Source organism: Pipistrellus hanaki (assembly GCF_964339955.1).
Source record: "Pipistrellus hanaki genome assembly, chromosome: 8".
Taxonomy (NCBI): Eukaryota; Metazoa; Chordata; class Mammalia; order Chiroptera; family Vespertilionidae; genus Pipistrellus; species Pipistrellus hanaki.
In genome coordinates this window covers 16,794,465-16,813,736 of record NC_140510.1, presented here as the reverse complement: position 1 = coordinate 16,813,736, position 19,272 = coordinate 16,794,465, and the positions used below count along the sequence as shown (strand labels likewise).

General features: G+C 45.1%; 1 protein-coding gene across 4 annotated transcripts in view; it reads right to left on the bottom strand.

The window, feature by feature from the left end:
- Positions 1-19,272, bottom strand: part of MGAT5 (alpha-1,6-mannosylglycoprotein 6-beta-N-acetylglucosaminyltransferase) — a 353,212-nt gene that overhangs the window by 73,934 nt on the left and 260,006 nt on the right. For all 4 annotated transcript variants that reach the window (XM_084892259.1, XM_084892260.1, XM_084892257.1 and 1 more), the window contains one exon: positions 13,142-13,275. In XM_084892259.1, the coding sequence (XP_084748385.1) occupies positions 13,142-13,275 (134 nt within the window). The remainder of the gene's footprint in view (positions 1-13,141; positions 13,276-19,272) is intronic.

The following is a 19,272-nucleotide window of genomic DNA, read 5'->3' as shown; positions in this document are numbered from 1 at the left end:
TATAAGCCACTTGGCTGGGGTGGAGCAAAACAAAACAGCTAAATATGAGAACATCTAACCATATGCATGGCCGTGAAAGCAATACTGAATGGAGACATAATCATGAAGACAACGGCTTCTGTTCGGTGTGACAGCACACCTACATTTCTCTCCCGAGGCCTCTCAGCACACCTGTCAGAGCGGATGAACAACTGAAGCTTAGAGGAGACAGCAGGCTTGTTCAAAGCCACAGTGATGGGTGGGAGGGGGTAAAGAAGGTCTGCTTCTAATTCATGCTCTCTCCTTTCTTAACCACACCACCTAAAGCCCAGCAAGGCGAGGGGTGGGGTACCCTTGCAGTTTAATGGCATAAAGCTGATAGAGATGATAATATCCCTCAGGTTGCTAAGTCCTGCTTTTCTTTACAAAGCTAACCTAAGTGTAATCATGATAAGTCTTGGATGCTGGTGAGATGGAATAAGATAATAATAACTACACTTTATTGAGCTACTATGTGTCAGAAGTGCACTACATGCATATTCCTAGTTTACTCCTCCCCACAATCCCGTAAAATGAATATTATTATCCTTGTCTAACAGATGAAGTTTGAAAAAGTTGGTGAGTTAAGGGCAGGAATGAGAGAACCTGAATAAAAAATGATCCCTCGATCCCTTTCTTAGTCTAAAAATGAGTCTGAATGGTAGCCTGCTGGACTTGAGCAAAGGACCCACCAGCTAATCCTTCCTGAGAACTCGGTATATGCCAGGCTCTGAATTAAACACATTTTTTTTTTAAAGAGGGGAAGGGAGAGGGAGAGAGAGAGATAGAAACAACAATGGTGAGAGAGAGTCATTGATTGGCTGACTCCTGCATGACCTACACTGGGGATTGAGCCTGCAACCCAGGCATGTGTCCTGAGTGGGAACTGAACAATGACCTCCAGGTTCATAGGTAGATGCCCAACCATTGAGCCATGCCAGCTGAGGTAAGAACTTCTTGATCTTCACTATCTCATCTCTACACCCTATGGCCTAGATACTGTTCGTCACTCTTCTTTTACAGAAGAGAAAGCTGGGTTTAGGTGGTTAACACATGCCCAAGTGTTGAGTTGAGACTAAGTCCTGAGCCCATGGCCTAATCCCTTCACCCAGGAACATAGCTCCGCTTTCTCTTTCACTGGGAGATGTGGAGTTCCTTTAGAGGGACGGAATCAGGAGCACGCTCCTCTCCCCATCACCTACCATGCACATTTCATTCTCTAACATATTGCTTGTTCCTCCTGTGGCCAGGCTGGCTGCATGCTGCCCTCAGGGAGCCCCCAGTGCAGCACTTGCTGGTAAGAGTCCCAGGCCTAGCAGAGGCAGGTCCACCCACCACTTTCCCTAGGTGTCCAGGGGCTGGTGGGCGGCCGCGCCTGATGGTTTCTCTGCATGAGATTTAATTACAGGAACTGCATATTCAGCTGGCGAAGGGGAGCCCTCGAAAGTTACAGATGTTTCCTCGGAGGGACAAGAATTCACTTACACTGAGACTTTTGTTCCTGCTCCTGAGCCGTGACTCATTGAATTTTGGGTCATGGCCAAACAATGCTTCCTTCTGATTTTATTCCTTAAAAAAACACAAACCTGGAAGGAAACACTTGACCCTGGAGACGAGTAATACTAACCAGTCATCACAAGAAAATACAATATCCAGAAGAAATGCATGCATTTCTGTAAGGCCCTAAGCAAAAAATAGTAAAGTAAAAAAAAGCAAAAAACAAAAAACAAAAAACCCCCAGCAGTTTCTAAACTGGCTAATTGGACCATTGTTAACACAATAAAGCAAAAGCCTTAAAACACAAAAAAGAAATTGAAAGAAGCCTAAGGAGAACAGGGCCAAGAAGAGCAGGGTGAGAAGACAGAAGGTATGGTAAATTTGCATCTTTTTCTTTTATTAATGTAGAGTAGAGACCCGATGCATGAAGACTGTGCAAGAATGGGCCTCCCTTCCCCTGGCTGCTGGCACTGCCTTCCAGCCTTCCCATGCTGCACAGAGGCCTAGAATGGCTGGGGCGGTGCTAAATGGCTGCGTTGTCACCATGGCGAGGACATAATCATCCTGCTCTGCCCCTGGTTGCTAGGTGCCTGCATATGCAAATCAACCCAACATATATGTTGGGTTGATTTGCATACTCACTCCTGATTGGCTGGTGGGCGTTGTGAATGTACGGTCAATTTGCATCTTTCTCTTTTATTAGTGTAGACTAGAGGCCTGGTGAATGAAATTTCTGCATGGTGGAGGGGAATCCCTCAGCCTGGCCTGCACCCTCTAGCAATCCAGGACCCCTTGGGAATGTCCGATTGCCAGTTTAGGTCCGATTCCACAGGGATCCCTGTGGGATCGGGCCTAAACTGGGAGTCAGGCATCTCTCTCACAATCCAGGACCACTGGCTCCTAACCACTCACCTGCATGCCTGCCCCTCTGCCTGCCTTCCCGGTCACTCCTAATCTTTCTGCCTGCCTGCCTGCCTGATTGCCCCTAACTACTCGTCTGCCTGCCTGATCGCCTCTAACCACTTGCCTGCCTAATTACTACTAACTACCTCTGCATTGGCCCCTGCCATGGTGGTTTCGTCTGGAAGGACATCTGGAAGGTTGTTCAGCTGTCGAGTCTACCATGTTTCCCAGAAAATAAGACATCCTCCGAAAATAAGACCTAGTGCACGGAAAGATAAGACATCCCCCGAAAATAAGACCTAGCGCAACTTTGGGATAAAAAATTAATATAAGACAGTCTTATTTTTGGGGAAACAGGGAAATTAGCATATTACACTTTTATTATTATAGATAGATGAAAACAAGTTCTGCTGCCCAGACAACAGTCTCTGAGCTCACAAGCCAGCCTCAGCCACAGGATCCCCCTTTCATTCTCCAGCTGCAGGGGCCACTAGAGCAGGACAGGAAGTTCTCCATCACGCCCATTGACAATTCTCTAGTGCAAGCTGCAAAGAACACATATTTTGGAAAGGGTACATTTGGAGTGGAGCAGCAGTGAAACCATAATGGGCATGCTGGCTCAAGTTTCAGGCCAAAGCCAGGGAGCCCATGTGTCTGAAGGCTTCTCGTGGGGTGGGAGTGGAGAGCTGGAAGAACACCATGGTTTGCGCTGGGTGTAGTAGACGCCACATGAACTGTATTGGGGACTGTGTTAAGAGTTAACTTCGTGGTACCTACTTGAACATATCTGGTGGCCAGGCCAGTACAAGCAGTGGCCAATTCTCTGTAAAAGAGAAGTTAGCAGTTCTGCTCCAGAAAATAGGACTGGGGCAACAGGTGGGGGAAGGAGGACCAAACTGTGAAAAAAGTTACCAGTTTGGATGGTGGGAGCATTCAAATGAGCAGTCATGTCCGCTGGGAAGGCAGGGCCCCAGGACAAGATTTTTTACTTTGTGTATACAATACTACCTATGTTGTACTCTACCATCTAAGTGTTGCCCACATCCTTTCATTTCCATTTCACTGCACGAATCGTACTATTCTCCAGGACACGGTGAATCCTGAATGATAGGCCAATCACACTGTTGCTGGATGAGAATGAGGGACAGTTTCTCCGGGTCCCTACACTCAACCACAAGCCCCTCCTGACTGTGCTGTGCTATGCTTTGAGATCACTGAGAAAAGTATCAATCAATACAGTATCTCAGTTGTTCTAATACATCTGTGCCTAATCACAGTCAGAAAGCCATGCCTTTCAGACCATTACAAATTCCCAGGCTTTAAGTCTCCCTCTCTTCAAGAGTGAAAGTTCTCTTTTTCACTTGACCAAAACAGTCTTTCAAGACTTTCATACCTTCTTTCCGTCTGGCTCCTCCCCATGCTGTTCACCCTCTGGGGACCCGAGATTCTTCAGTCACTCATTTCCTGGGAGGCTGCCTCCTTCTCTATGGAACAGGCTTTCCCATGCCTGGGCTTGCTCAGTGGCTTTTGTCTACAGAGCCCTTACTCTTTTCTGCTCCAGACTTTTTCCCATCCCCAAACACCATTGTTCCCCTATCCATTGCCAAACTGTTAGAGTTGGAGTAACAGTATAAAGCCTCAAGGCAAATTACAACCACAACAGCTGTGTTTACTAAGAGCCACAAATGAACTCATCCCAGGCTATTGGAGTGGCAGGCAGTGATTCAGAACCTTCAGGAAGTACCCCGCCCTCAGGATGTTCTCAGGCTGCCTCAGCCTTGGGCTCTCCAGGCCAGGCCTGGCTTTTGGAGGAGACCCTGGCAGACACAAGGGATACTTTTCAGGCATAATACTTTAACATGTTTTCTTCTAGCAGCTGCAGTAATTTGCACTCAGCTGTTTATGCCTCTGGGAGGACTGCTGTTCACTACAGAGTAGACAACCCCTGCTAGTTCTCCTGAGGGGCACCCAGAAAATGACTCTCCAACCTCAGGCTCCTCAAAGGCCTCTGCAACCACCAGTCAAAAGGTCTGCAATTCCACCACTCGTTAGTCAAACCTTGGGATCATCAGTGACCTCTCTAAAGTATCAATGTCCCAGCTAACAGCAAGACATCAAGAAGTCTATGGCTCACCCCAGCAGTGGGCTCCGTTGGTTGGAGCATAGGCTGAACACTAAAAGGTTGCCTGGTCGGGGAGCATATTGGAGGCAACTCACCGATGTTTCTCCATGAGGTCAATTCTTCTCTTTTCCCTCTCTCTCCCTTCCTCTCTAAAAAAGAAAAATCAATGATGTGAAATAAAATGAAAATAAGTCTACCACTCAACTCCACCTTAGGGTGGATCAATTTTTCCCTAGATGAAAGGGCTTTGTAACTTCTCAAATTCCTACACATTCTTATTTAAATGTTGGATTAAAAGGTAAGCATTCCTGAGAGAGACTTCATTGGAACTAGTATCAGCTGACTGAACCCTCCCAGAGATTAATTTATGCAACTTGGTATTTACCATGGAAATAAAAGGGTATGTCTTTGGGTGTGGTCATGGAGCTGGTGAATTACACTGGGAAGCAAAGGCCCAGGGCACAGGGGACAGGGGACACCAAGGGCATCCATGTTTACACAGCATGGGTGGCTGCTGGCTACATGGCAGCCATGCACTATGGCTGGAAAGGACCATGTGGAAAGGAGTAGGCTAAAGTTTTCCAATCTAGGAAAATTGGTGACCCCCTAGTTGGCAAACTGCGGCTCCTGAGCCACATGTGGCTCTTTGGCCCCTTGAGCCACATGTGGCTCTTCCACAAAATACCACGGCCTGGGCGAGTCTATTGTGAAGAAGTGGCATTAGAAGATGTTTAAAAAATTTGGCTCTCAAAAGAAATTTCAATCGTTGTACTGTTGAAATTTGGCTTTGCTGACTAAAGAGTTTGCCGGCTACTGCCCTAGTACAATGTTCCCAAACTTCCTGCTTAAAAGAATCACCTGGAGCCTGTGATTTTTTTAGCATACAACTCCCAGATCCTTCCCTGGAGAGGCTGTTTTCATGAGGCTGAGGAGTTCCCTGGCAGCTGGAAGTTTAACAAGTTCCCGGTTGGAATTATGATCGGGCACATTTGTTTACCACTGACCTATATTCTAAGAACCAGCGAAAGCTTTCCCGCTTTCCCCTGGAACATGGGCTGGAAATCACTGCAGCAAAACACCCCATAAATTAGTGCTGCTCTGAGGACCGGGCCAGGTTCCTGCTCGGATCCACAATAGTGTGTGTAAGGAGAGCTCCTGCTCCCAGGTGGAAGGAAGTCTGAAGACTTTATTCATCATACAAGAGCAATAAGCCGACAGGCCCATAATCCCAGACAGTCAACTGCCACACATTCTTCCCATCCACCCTAACTGCCAACCCAGAGAAGAAAACCTAGTTCCAACCACAAGCGAACCTGGCAGAAGCTCAGGCAGTCCAAATCAGGGCTGGGCTGTCATGGGAAAGTGCTCCTGGGAGAGGGGCTGATCAAGGAGAACTCTAAGTCTCGCAGTCAGATGGCAAGTGCCGGGTCTCCTGCTGAAAAGGGGGGCTGGGTCTTCCTTTCTGACCACCCTAATGCCTCAAAACCTGACAGACTTCCAAACAGGTCATGCAAAGGATGGTTTGGCCCAGATGAAACATGGAATTCATGAGATTAGACAAAAATGGTAGCTTTTTCCTGGGCTCCCAAGTGCAGGGTCGCAAACTCAGATAGCTCTGGGGTGCCAGATGGGTCCTGAAGAGCGTTAGAGAAGGCCCCCAAAGGACTGCCATCCTTGGAATCCTAACCCAACTGTGGGACAGCCGTAACTCTGTCAGCCAGTCTTTGGCATGTGAGTCCCATTTGCCACACTGTCTACATTATCAAGAGCAGCCAGAAATTTCAGCTTTGCCAAGGCACCTTCCCAATTTAACAAATATTGTGCCACCTTATCAAAAATGTTTGTGAGTTAGATTTGGTCTGTGGGGTCCGAGGCAGTATCTGCTGCTTTAGGCAGAAGGCCAGGCCCTGTGAAAGAACAGTCAACACGTTTGCTTGCTACCAGCAGCCCGTGGATAAGCTTTTCCTTCGGAGTGTTCCTCCTGCCCCTCTCCCTCCTGGCTCTTTCCATCGCATTCCATAGTGCAGACTCTCTGGGCTGCCAGGACAATTCAGGCAGTCCAAAGTCCGCTGGCACCAGTGACTCCTCTCCCAAAGCCCTGCCAATGTCCTTCAGCCAACAGCAATGGGAGGTTAATGGCTTCCCAGGTGGCCCACCTGATCTTTGAAAGGTTGCATTACGCTTCCTGCTATCCCTTGAAAGCTCAGCGAGTTCACTAGCAGCCTATTTTCTGTCCCTTTGAGGGTCATCCAGGACAAATCGGATTCCTAGTTTGTTTGCCCCCTCTTCAAAAACCTCACCCACTCTCCTGCAGCCTCAAACGAGCTTTTCTTCCCTGGCCAGACATGCCAACTTCTTCAATCAGGCTCCATAAAGCATGGCTCTGAGTCACCCCACATCCCACTTCTAATCAAGAGGCTCTAATTTGCCTGGATAATGTTAATAACTAACACAGCCATCAAAGAATACCAGGCAATGTTCTAATAGGTTTATATTTATTAACTCATGTGGTCTTCATAAAAACCTTAAAAGTAGGCTTTCTTTATTATCAGCCATTTCACAGACGAAGAGGACAGAGGCGCAGGGAGCCCAAGGCACCTGCCTGTGCTTGATCACACAGCTAGCCATGGTAGAGCCAGGATGGACCTGGCCAGTTTGACTCCATAGTCTCCCACAAGCTGAGCACCAGAGAATGGAGCATGCTGGTAGGTGCTCTCAGATGGACGGGAACTACCAGTCCTCATTCTCCATGTTATGCCTCAACTGAAGGTCCGTTATCAATTTCTGGCAGTTCCCCAAACTGTTGGCTCACATGAGCTTACTGTGAATAAACCCTTAAATATCTTTTTACACACATGGATACTAAGCCACAGCAACCCCCTCCTCTCCTCGAGCAGCTGGTTTTATGGACTCTGCCTGGCCTGGCCCAATTACCACCCATCTGTCCTATTTCCAATGCCTCATAAAGCTGTCCTGCAGCCTGTCTTCTCTGTGCCCTTGCTCTTGAAAGAATCAGAGAAGGCCAAGAAGGAGTTTAGATTATAGTATCACAGACCTCTGGGGAGTGAAACAAAAGAACATTCAGTCCTCTGCCTTGTTTTACAGATGAGGAAGGCGAGACCAAGGGCAAATCAATTCCAAAGACAAGTTGCCAGGGAGGGTGTGGCTGGAATTAGAATCTGGGTGACGGGCTCCCACCCACAGCTCCGCCAACTGCACCAGACCATCTCGATCAGTGTTTCAAACTGAAACAGATACAGCAAGTTCTCCCTTATTGTCCACATAGGTTCTTGGGAAATGGGACTTTAAGGAAAATAATATACTACTATAGCGAAACCAACTTTACCATTGGCTAATTATATAAATAAGAGTTATGGCATCTTTCTGGTCACAAAAAATCACCAAACTTCTAAATGAATACTCGAACCACTTCTAATATTAAACCATGAAATAAAAGTGAGTTAAACATACATTTAAGAAGGATAAATGAAACAAGATCATTCTTTTCTAGTCTACAGTTCAGGGTCATGGGTGGCCAGAGCCTCCCATCACAGGGCACTCACACAGCCACACTCCTCCCGGCGGGACGTGGGCACACCAATTCACCTGATGCGCACATCTTTGGAGTGTGGGAGGACACTGAAGAACTTGAAAAAAACAACAACAAGTGGACATGGGAGAACACTCAAACCCTATACAGACAGTGGCTCTTAGAATTATTTTTCTTTTATCAAGATCAGAGAGAAAGGATGTTGAATGAACAGCCTTATTCAAGGACCTGCCGTACGACAAGGAGAAAGAGTTCTTTCTTCTATGGACAAGTAAACATCATAGGTTTAAGATGACTGAAGAAAACTTGCTGAAACAAGGACTAGTCCACTAGGCTGATGAGACAGATAAAAGGGCTGCCCAAAGATTCTCTTAAGCTCAGTGTTCATTCCTGTACATATTTGCTCATCAAACACTGATGTGCTTATGCTGCCTCCACACAAGGTTAGATTATAGTCAGCATGCAACCAAAACTATTTTTTGAAAATTCTTAAGTCCTCTGGACTATAGCCTTTGGAATTTTCAAAGCCAATGATTCATTTCTGATGTTTCTCTTTGCATTTGGTTTCTCTTCTCTGTTTCCCCACCCAGGAAATGGACACTTGAATCTGGGGGAAAGCTCTGCAATGTGACTGCACTTGAGCATGTGCCAGGAATTTAGCCAGACAAAAGCCATGCACAGGTGACCAGGGCTGGTGCGGGTTGCCCTGGAGTGGCTCAGCTCTCCACAGGCACCTCTGACTCCTCCCCGGGCAAAAGCTATGTACTTCTGCCACTGGCAATCATGATCTCAAGAGATCATGACAAGGTCTTTTCTTTCTTTTTGTTGTTGTTAATCCTTACCCAAGGATATTTTTTCCATTGCTTTTTTAGAGAGAGTGGAAGGGAGAGGGAGAGACAGAAAGAGAGAAACATCAATATGAGAGAGACAGATTGATTGGTCGCCTCCCACTCGTGCCCCGACCAGGGCCAAGGACAGAGCCTGAAACTGAAGTATGTGCCCTTGAGTGGAATGGAACCCAGGACTCTTCAGTCCAAGGGCTGACACTCTTACTAAGCCAAAGTCACTCTTACTGATTGACTTTCCTCCAAAGGAAATAAACTGGGGGAGATATAGGGATCTAAATGCTCCTGTGGTTGGAACCAGAACCATTAGCTATAATCATACTGCTTTCCCAGCAAATTCAACAAAAAGGACTCCAATTTCATTTTTTCAGAATGTATGCCAATTTCACTTATGGTGAGTTTAAATTTGGTTTATCTATACATTATCTGGGAAGGAAAGTCTGGCCAAGCAGATCAAAGAATAAGCAGGACAACAAGATTTAACCTACTTATCAAGAGGTGTTCTTCTCAAGGATTTCAGTACATTTTTTAATTAGAGGCCCAGTTACAAAATTTGTGCATAGGTGTTGGGGGTGTTCCCTCAGCCCACCTGCACCCTCTAGCTGTCTGGGAGCCCTCAGATTACAAAGGTCTTTGGGGGGTTATTAAGACAATATAAAACTAAGACAAGTTAATTCCTATGAGGAAATAAAATGGCATTTCTCCAAACTACTCCTCTTTCCAATTTTGCATTAATTTAAACTAAGCCCAAGTCAACCAAATTAGCGAATAAGCTAATTACATAGTTTTTAGAATGGAATTCTTTCGCAGACTCAGAGGTTACCTAGTCTGGAGACTTTCAAGATTTATTTTTAGATGGCTAAAGCAGCTGAACACTTTTTCTAGTGAACTCAGACTGGGCATCCGAATCTACACCAGAGATAACTCAGAGCTACTATGGTTGGTGGGACCCATACTGGGTGGCCCCCTGACTTCCCACAGCAGCTGGACCCTGGCCAGGACTCCAGGGAACATAGGTAAATAATGATCTCATCCAGGGGCTGGCAAACTTTTTGTAAAGGGATAGATGTCAAATATTTTAGACTTTGTGGGAACACATAACTCTGCCACATATTCTTTTGTTTTAGATTTTGGTGGTTGTTTTTTCATGACTTTCAAAATGGAAAAGCCATTTTTAGCATGTAGGCCACAGGCCAAATTTGGCCCCTAAGATCATGTCTTGCCAACTTTAATGTACATTAACAGCACTGTTGAGGTTTAACTGGCACATAATAAACTGCCCATATTTAAAACATACAATTTTGTAAGTGTGCATATATGGACATGTCCTAAAGCTATCCCCACAATTAGATAGTGAGCATACCCACCTCGCTCACCCTGTCCCAGGCAACCACCCGCCTGCCTTCTGTCATTATGCATTGGTTTGAATTTTCGAGAGTTTTATATACCCAGAATCATACTCTTTTTTATGTTTTGCTCTTACACTCAGCATAATTATTTTGAGGTCCGCTGTGTTATTGTGCAATAATTCATTCCTATTTACCAATCCTTCATGCATACAAGTGAGGACACAGACTCCAGAGGTGCCTGCCCAGAAATCATGCAGGGGACAGCAGAGCTGGCCCAGAGCCCGGGTTTTCTTCCCAGGCCCCTCGCTGCTAATGTTGCCACAGGCTCTGAAAACCTCTATGGATCTGCAAAATCTGCACAATGATGGCTCCAATCCTTTCCCTCCAATCCCTCTCTTATATGTCCTTGGGACTAGTGAGCACAGGGCAATACCCAAAGTAAAACACATTCCAAGTCATATTCCGGGATCGCCAGGTAAATCACATTTAATGAAATCAAAAGAAGACTGGCACCTGTTATGTTGGGTAAAGCAAAATCAATGATTTCTACCCTCAAAGAGCTTACAGTCTAGCAATTAAGCAGAGACTGACAGGAAAAGGTACAGTAAATATGTGATCACAAAAGGATTAAAATTACATGAGAGGAAGAGGATGCTGTGATAGGGATGAGGAGAAGGGGTAATTGGTTGAGAGCATGTGTGTGAACCAGGGTGGCCCTAGAGAACTAGGGTTGGGGCAGAGAAGGGCAGCCTTATCTTATCCAAGAAAAGGAGACCCCAAAACATTCATAACTAATTTATTATTTTCGTTTTCTAGGAAAATCCATAAAGCAGCCAGAAGCACCCAGGAGAAAGCTGCACTTGGTTTCAAAACGGAAGTGATACAATGTGAAGGTCAAGTTCACTGAGGCATGCAAACTATTTTCTTTGGGCGGGGCTGAAGGAAGAAGCCACTTGCACTTTTTAAAGAGCCCACATCTCCCCAAACGAATGCCACAATCCATTCATTTCAGTCAAGCTTAGAAATAGGAACACTCAAGGTATCCTTATTTTTTTTTTGTTAATCCTCACCCGAGGATATTTTTTCCAAGAGAGTGGGAGGGGAAGAGAGACAGAGGGTAGAGAGAAACATTGATGTGAGAGAGACACATTGATTGGTTGCCTCCCACATGCTCTCCCCTCCCCCAACCAGGGGCAGGGATGAACCTGCAACCAAGGTATGTGTCCTTGACTAGGAATCAAACCCATGACCCTGAGGTATACGGGACAAACTCTAACCACTGAGCTACACCAGGCAGGGCTCATGTACTTTTTAGCACAAGTTGTGCTGAAAGTCAGTTGAGTGATGCTCTGTTAACCTGGCAAATTTTGATACAATGATGTACTAATTCATGGGAAGACTACAGATAACCTGTAGAGAGAGTATAAGTAACCATTATAGTCTAGCCTGATTTTCTTTTACTTGAGAGGAGAAAATGTGGAGTAACATAGGTAGGAAGAAAATCTTATTTACCAGCCCGGGCTTCAGCATCTCACTCAACATCACTGATATTTTGTGCCACATATTCCCTATTGTGGATAGTCCTGTGCCCTGCCAGATGTTTAGCAGCATCTTTGACCTTTGCCCACTAGATGGCAGTAGTACTTCCCCCACAGTCAGACCTACCACATGTCTCTTAGGGTGAAACTGCCCCGGGGGGGGGGGGGGGGGGGGGGGAGAACCTCAGAACTACAGGAAGACAGAATCCTAGCCTATATAGCAAAGAGAATTATTATCTGGAATTAAATCTGCTTCCATGGAAATGGGCCGATTTCATTATCTCTTCTGCAATTAGCATTTTAGAACTGAAGGCCGATCATAGTGCTTTACCTTTTCTGAACACGGGCCAGAAAACCCACAGCAGGGAGTCCAGACCCTGTCCATCACATGTGCTGCCTCAGTGGGCTGACTTCTAACTTCCTCAATGAGCAAGACCTGAACATATGACACCAAAGTTCCTGACCATTCAGAAAGCAATTACCTTTTACATTTAGAAAGAAGCAGGTTTTGAACTCTAGAGAGTCCGTTTCCTCCCACACAAACACATCCTCAAAAGTAATTATGATATTCGCAGATCACCCGTAGAAAAGATCTGTACATCATGTCGATAGGTCACACTGTAATAGATTCCTTTCCTGTCTTACCTTCCCCAGATGTGCTCTGGAAACCATCCAGGAGCACCAAGGGCTTTCTGAGGCCCAACAGCCCAGCGCTTGTGGAAAACCTGGCTCAGTCTGTGGCCAAGGATGTTGTTTTGTCTAAGATCTCCCTGAGCTAATCGCCCACAGTCAGTCCTGGCAGGCATTTTCCTTTCCCAGTTAATGGAAAGCTGACCAATGTATGTGCTGACTACAGCCGAATGGATGCGAAGGCCTGCCCTCCTCAGGCAAACAGAGTGCCTGTCTTTCCATATCATCTCGCAAAAGGCAGAGACGAAGACTTGGCAAAGGTCTCTGTGCAATGCTTTGCTCCGGAAAGAAACCCGGCCTCTGTGGGAACTGGCTTTCGGGAGCAAGTACAGGATATGAAAGAGGCCGTAACGTGTCACTCCAACACACAGGGAGTGAAGGGCTGTGCTGGCAGCACCGTGCAGAGGAGCTGGGATGGCCTTTACCAGACACTCAGACTCAGAGCAACCAAATCCCTGCACGGTCTTCTTTACTTCTAAGCAGATTAGAAGCACTGGGCACTGGGCTTGATTACTCCCTGGATCAAAGTGAAGTGAAATTAACCAACAAGAGTCTTTTCAAACAGAGAGAGAGAGAGAGAGAGAGAGAGAGAGAGAGAGAGAGAGAGAGGTGGAAACAGACTGACTCACCTTCCAGAAGTTGTCCACTTTGCCGTACACGAGAGACTGGTTCTGCCTCTTGATCTCGTTGATGTGGTGGACGTCGCTGGAGTTCAGGTGCTGCTCCACCACGAAGCCCAGGAAGCTGTTGTCTGGGGTGTGAGCTGACATGGACAGGAAAGAGCAGGGCGGTTAGGATTTAACCAGCAAGGAGCAACGACCGTTACAAATTCAATACAAGCCATCTCTCACATAACTAAACGTTTTCCTCTTACCCTGTTCTTTCTTCCCTGGGAGGGGTGAGGGATGGCTACCCTAACACATCCCCAGCAGAACTTTCACTGAGAGTAATTCTCTTCAAGGTGGATTAACCTGAGCCAAATCCTGTTTGTTTTTTAGTTTGTTTTTTTTTAGTGGAAAACACATTTGTCTAAAAAGCATTCAGCTGTGTGCTCTCCTCTTTTCTGCTTCCTCAGAACAAGGCTACTGTCTCCTGATAGAAATGCCCTCATCCGGGCTTTACCACTAGTAACCAGAACTCTGTAGGGAGCAGGGCTGAATCAGTGGTTCTCAATAAGGTTGGGGGTGCTGTTGGGGAGCCCCCCACACTCAAGTGGGTTTGGAGACAAAACCAAACATCATCATCCCAACCCTCTAAGAATTATTAGTGAAAGAGGTAATTTAAGGGGCTGTATGAACTGATGATCGGAATGAAGAATAAAAAGGTGGAGCCCACTGAGATGTGAACCACCCCAAAGAGCCAACCATCCCAAAGACAGAGTCTAGTCTACAGGACAGACTATGGAAGAGAAGAGGCATTTTCCTCTGGATCTCTCATAATTCGAGCTCTAAAACTTCACTAGTTTAACTTGATAAGGAGAAATGCATCCCCTAACCCTCTTCAGATATTTGTCTCTTGTGCCTAAAATTTTAAAATATTTTCCCCAGAAGACAACAATCATAAAACAATTCCCTCTGGTTAAAAAAGACCCTCCTCTCCTGGACATGCCTTCTGTCCAGAGAAACCCCGTTTTCAAGGAGATGGCCCCACACTGTTAAATGAAGCCAGCACTCTGTCTTACAGCACAGAGCAGCTATAAATAACTTCAGTGAAGCCATCCTTGACATCCTGTAAAATCCACCCGGCACATATTCATTCAACATGACCTCTTCACTGGTGTGGGTGGTCAACAAACGGAGCAAGTGGATTCCTTTGTCTGGCTCGTTTTCTCAGGACACAGGAGCCCTTTTCCAGGCAGGGAACCAGCTCGGCAACCCTGAGATGGGCAAGGCAGGCACAGGGAAGGCCTAGGGATCTGAGCTCAGGGCCCTTCTCCACAACCTGGAGTGAGGATGAAGGAGGGAGGAGGCCTGGGCTCTCTCTCTAACACCCAGAGTGAAGATGAAGAAGGGAGGAAGCCTGGGCCCTCTCTCTGACACCCAGAGTGAAGATGAAGGAAGGAGCCCTGGCGGGAAGCCTGAGCTGTGGGGACAGAACGGGCTGCATAAATACTGCATTATCACCATCCAGTCTCCCAGGCTTTTGCCTAGTGGGTGTGACAGAACGAGGAGATAATGGGGTTGTGACCGGGGTGTTGCGGTGGTCTTGCCAATCTGTTATTTCATTTCTGTGTTTTTGAACAAGTGCCCAGAGGCGAGGACATTGGCTGCAGTTGGCTGGAAAGTAAATTACTGAATAAATTCTACTGCCAACAAGAGGCCATCGCTGGTGTCTTTTTTGAGGAGCTGGAGGGGGAGGGGACTGAAGGCACCCGGGGTGGGAAGCGAGCCCACTTGCACTCAGAAGGCAGCTTCAAATATTTCTCTGTAAACCTTTGGTTAATTGTAAAAACTCTGAAATAGGATCAGACACCTTTGAGGTTACGTTTTTTTATCTTCAGAAAATTTACGTGGTGACCAAAGCTTCATGCAGTTCAGTGATCTAGTCCCTGTGTGGGCATTTTTTTTTTTTTTTAAATGAAACAATCTAGCATTGAAAACAATAGGTTTTATTTCATGTTAAAATACACTCAGGTGTAGTAAAAAATAAAACAATCGTCAAACCCAAAAAAGAAAAAACAACTGATACGATTTTATATTTTTGTGTCAAAGATCCCTCTAGGGCAGTGGTTGCCAACCTTTCGGACCTCACGGGCCACCAGTGGTCCGTGGACCACCAGTTGGTGACTGCTGCTCTAGGGCATAGTCTGAATAGTGAGAGGGAGGGCGAATAAATAATGTGTTCTAAAATTTGAGAGGAATGACAGGCCTTTGTTGCATTGTGACCATAATTTGTTGTTATATCAACTACGACACTGTATAAGAATGAATTACGAAGATTACGTCTCCTTTAATGAGTTTTCATCCCAACACTTTAACTCTTTTCTCTTGTCTGGAGATGTGAACCTGAGGATCAAGAACCAGTAAGGTGAGACTTACAGAGAACTACCAGCAGAGCTTAGGAACGACACCACCACATGTCATGAGAATGGTTCAACCCTCTGTGTTTCTTCCCAGGTACCAGGCATGGACCCTGGGAGCCTGCAGCAGGGCTGCTCAGCTGAATCTGCCCCACAGGTGACTTGGAAATAACAGTAGGGCAGGCCTAGGTTACTTCCAAGGAGCTTGGTATTGCATGGTGATGAATCAAAAGCCCAAGTACAGGCTGATGCTACCTGAAATGACCTTTTTGTGGAGATCCATGCTTTGCCTTTTTGCTCTGCCTTAAGATGGGAACACGGACTTTAGCTGTGTTGAGCAGTTTCTAAGAGAAGGTATTTACATATTTCAAGGGAAATCAAAGAAATCCCATCACAAATGGAACACAGGAAATCTGTACTTTTGGAAATCACTCTGTCCCAGGAGATAAACATGTGCTTTTTAAAAATATGTGTTTTTATTGATTTTAGAGAGGAAAGAGGAGGAATATATATATATATATATATATATATATATATATATATATACCTCCTCTTTGTATATATATATATATATATATATATATATATATACACACACACACACACACACACACACACACAGAGAGAGAGAGAGAGAGAGAGAGAGAGAGAGAGAGAGAAACATCAATGATGAGAGAGAATCATTGATTGGGTGCCTCCTGAGCACTCCCTCCTGGAGGTCAAGCCTGTAACCCGGGCATGTGCCCTGACCTGGAATCGAACCAATGACCTCTTGGTTATGGGTCCATGTTCAAGCATTGAGCTACACTGGCTGAGCAAAATATGGTTTTTAAAAGAAGGCTGATATTTGAGTTCTGTTTACATGCTGAGTTCTGTGCTAAGTGTTTTATAGTGACTATTTCATTTTATTTTCATGAAAACCTAGTAACATGTTTGTACAGATGGAAAGACAAAGAGAGTTGCTTAAACTACCCATGTCTACACACCACAATGCTGAGATTCAAAACCAGACCAGCTGGTTTCAGAGCCCAAGCTCCTTAAAGCACTTTTAATATATAGACTCATAGTCCAAATAATGTATTTTCTGGGCTCTGTGAATTATAGTGGTAAACATTCTATGGAGGAAAATAATATTATAAGGTAGACAGAAATATACATAAAAGACTCAGGGAAAATATATCAGTTTCTTCAGCAATTTATGCCATCTTTAGGTAGGACTAGGTTTTTTTACATCTATAAATTAGAGGGGATTTGCTAAATATTAACAATGGTCTTAAAATAATTTAAAACAAACTTTTCTTAAATTAAGAAAACATTATTTTAAGTACTTTGGAAGAGCCTATTTACAAATGATTATAAATCAATTTGATGAGTTTCCTGAGCAAATTATGGCGATGGCTTCTATTAAAACTAATGTTAATTTAGCTTCAATAATTCATTCAATGGCAAACATTTTAAAACACCACTTCTACAACCAGGTTACATGCTAGGTATTCAGAGATTCCAACCAAAAGATGATTTTCTGCCCTCACAGAACTTTCTACTACTGAATAAGAAAGATATACCGTATATGTACACCATGCAGTAATGTCTTCTTCTTAAAATGTAATTCAAAAATTTTATTGAGTCAAATGGATCTTTCTTTCAGTGGCATAAATCTCCAAGGTCTGTTTTTCCACCAAGACCTCAAAATCTCTAAGAAGTGTAAATATTCGCTTTAACAGATGTCAGCTGGTCTTTATTTGCAGCTGGGCCTACAGTGTTGGTACCCCCTGCCTCCAGGTCACCAAGAGCAGAGACCCCAGAGCCAGCCTGGGCCCCTCCCTCAGCCAATCAACCAGCAAGTCCTGAGGGTTAGCTTCTCACAACTCTCTCAACTCTCCCCTCCATTCTCCACCATTCTTAGTACTGGCCTCATAAATTCTTACCAAGGCTTCTGCAATAGATAAGTTTTCTTTTCCCCAAAATAGAAAGGTGTTTTTTTCTTATTTATAATAGAGATATACCCTCAGTGTGTAACTTTTTTTCAGAGAACAGAGAAAGATAATAAGGAAAATAAAGATATCATCCATCATCTTACCACCTAGACATAACCACTGTTAACGGGCTTTTTCCCTAGACTGTGGTTGGCAAAGTCATTAGTCAATAGAGCCAAATATCAACAGTACAACGATTGAAATTTCTTTTGAGAGCCAAATTTTTAAACTTAAACTTCTTCTAACACCACTTCTTCAAAACAGACTTGCTCAGGCCATGGTATTTTGTACAAGAGCCACACTCAAGGGGCCAAAGAGCTGCATATGGCTCAGGAGCCGCAGTTTGCCAAACAAGGCCCTAGACTCAGGGACTTTTTTTTTTTATCCTCAAATCAAATTTGGATCCTCTTATACCTCCTCTTTTGGGAACTTTTTCACTTACACAATGTGCCACAGGTACCTTTCTGGGTTAATAACCACAGCTCAACGCTGCCTGCTAACGCAATACATCAGTGGATGACTTATCTCATCAGCCACAATGCCACATTTTGGGCTGACAGCATGACTCTGTAGAACTAACTGACCTTTCTCCCAGGCCATTCGGATCTTTTTCATTCAGACAGAATCCTGAGCCCTCCATTGTCCCCACTCTCGCTGCCTCTGAGAATAGGGCACATAATCCAGAGGGCTCCACCTGACCTGAGCTTAGTTGAAAGATGGGTTTATGATGCAAGCCCCGCCGATCAGAGTTGCTCTAGGACCAGTCAGAGCTACGTTTGAAGTCACTGTCCTTTTGCTCCATTTATAGAGATGGCAGGGTAGAAGTCGAGAGCTATAGATGACATCTGTGTGCCCATGTGAGGACAGTTCCTGAGAATGATGCCAATCCAGAGAAATGCAAAGCCAAGAAATGAAGAGAATAAAGACATCTTTCAAGCCCCAAATTAAGCTATCTAAAGCTGCTTTCAACAATTCCCAGTGGGAAGAGCCAACAAATCCTTATGTCAAGTCTAAATGACATAAATCTTGCTTGATACACCCTACCATCAATATTTAAGATGATCCCAATTCTTGGTGATCTACATCTTTCCAGCTGATTATAAGCTCAATGAAGGGAGCTTCATTCTTGCTTGTCAGTTCACTGGTATACCCAATGCATATAACACAGATCACTGAACCCCTGTAAACTCTGTAGTGGATGTATAAGCAGTCTCTGAATCTCCAGCCTTGCCCCTTTCTCTCTGCTCCCTCACTCTAATCCATCCTCTGTGGTGCTTAAACAGATGGTCTTTGAAAGGAACATGTGAAGATAGCAGGTTTCTGTTGAGAGACTCCGCCTCCTTCAGGATGAAGCAGGGCGCACACCTATCATTCAGCTTCATTTCAGGTCAGCCTTTCACTAGTACCACTGCTGTACGAGACCTTCTGGGGGTTCCCAATGCCACGCTTCCCCATCTTATCTCATGCTGACACACGTTTGGCACATCTATCACTTCCTCCTCCCTTTAAGTCTTGGCACCCATCACCTTCCAGTTGAGGGATTTCCCCTTCTCTCAGATCTGAAGAGTTAGAGCCCCACCGTACACCACCATCTGCCCGGACAGACTGCCGGCTCTCTGAGGACTGAGCCATGTTTAAGTGTCTATGAATTCCCAGAGTCCAGAGCACAGCAGAAAAACAGAAAATATGCTTTGAATGCATGATTACGTCAACAAGGAATGCTTAATTAGCTGATGAGATTGATTTGTAGGTAGATCTACATTAT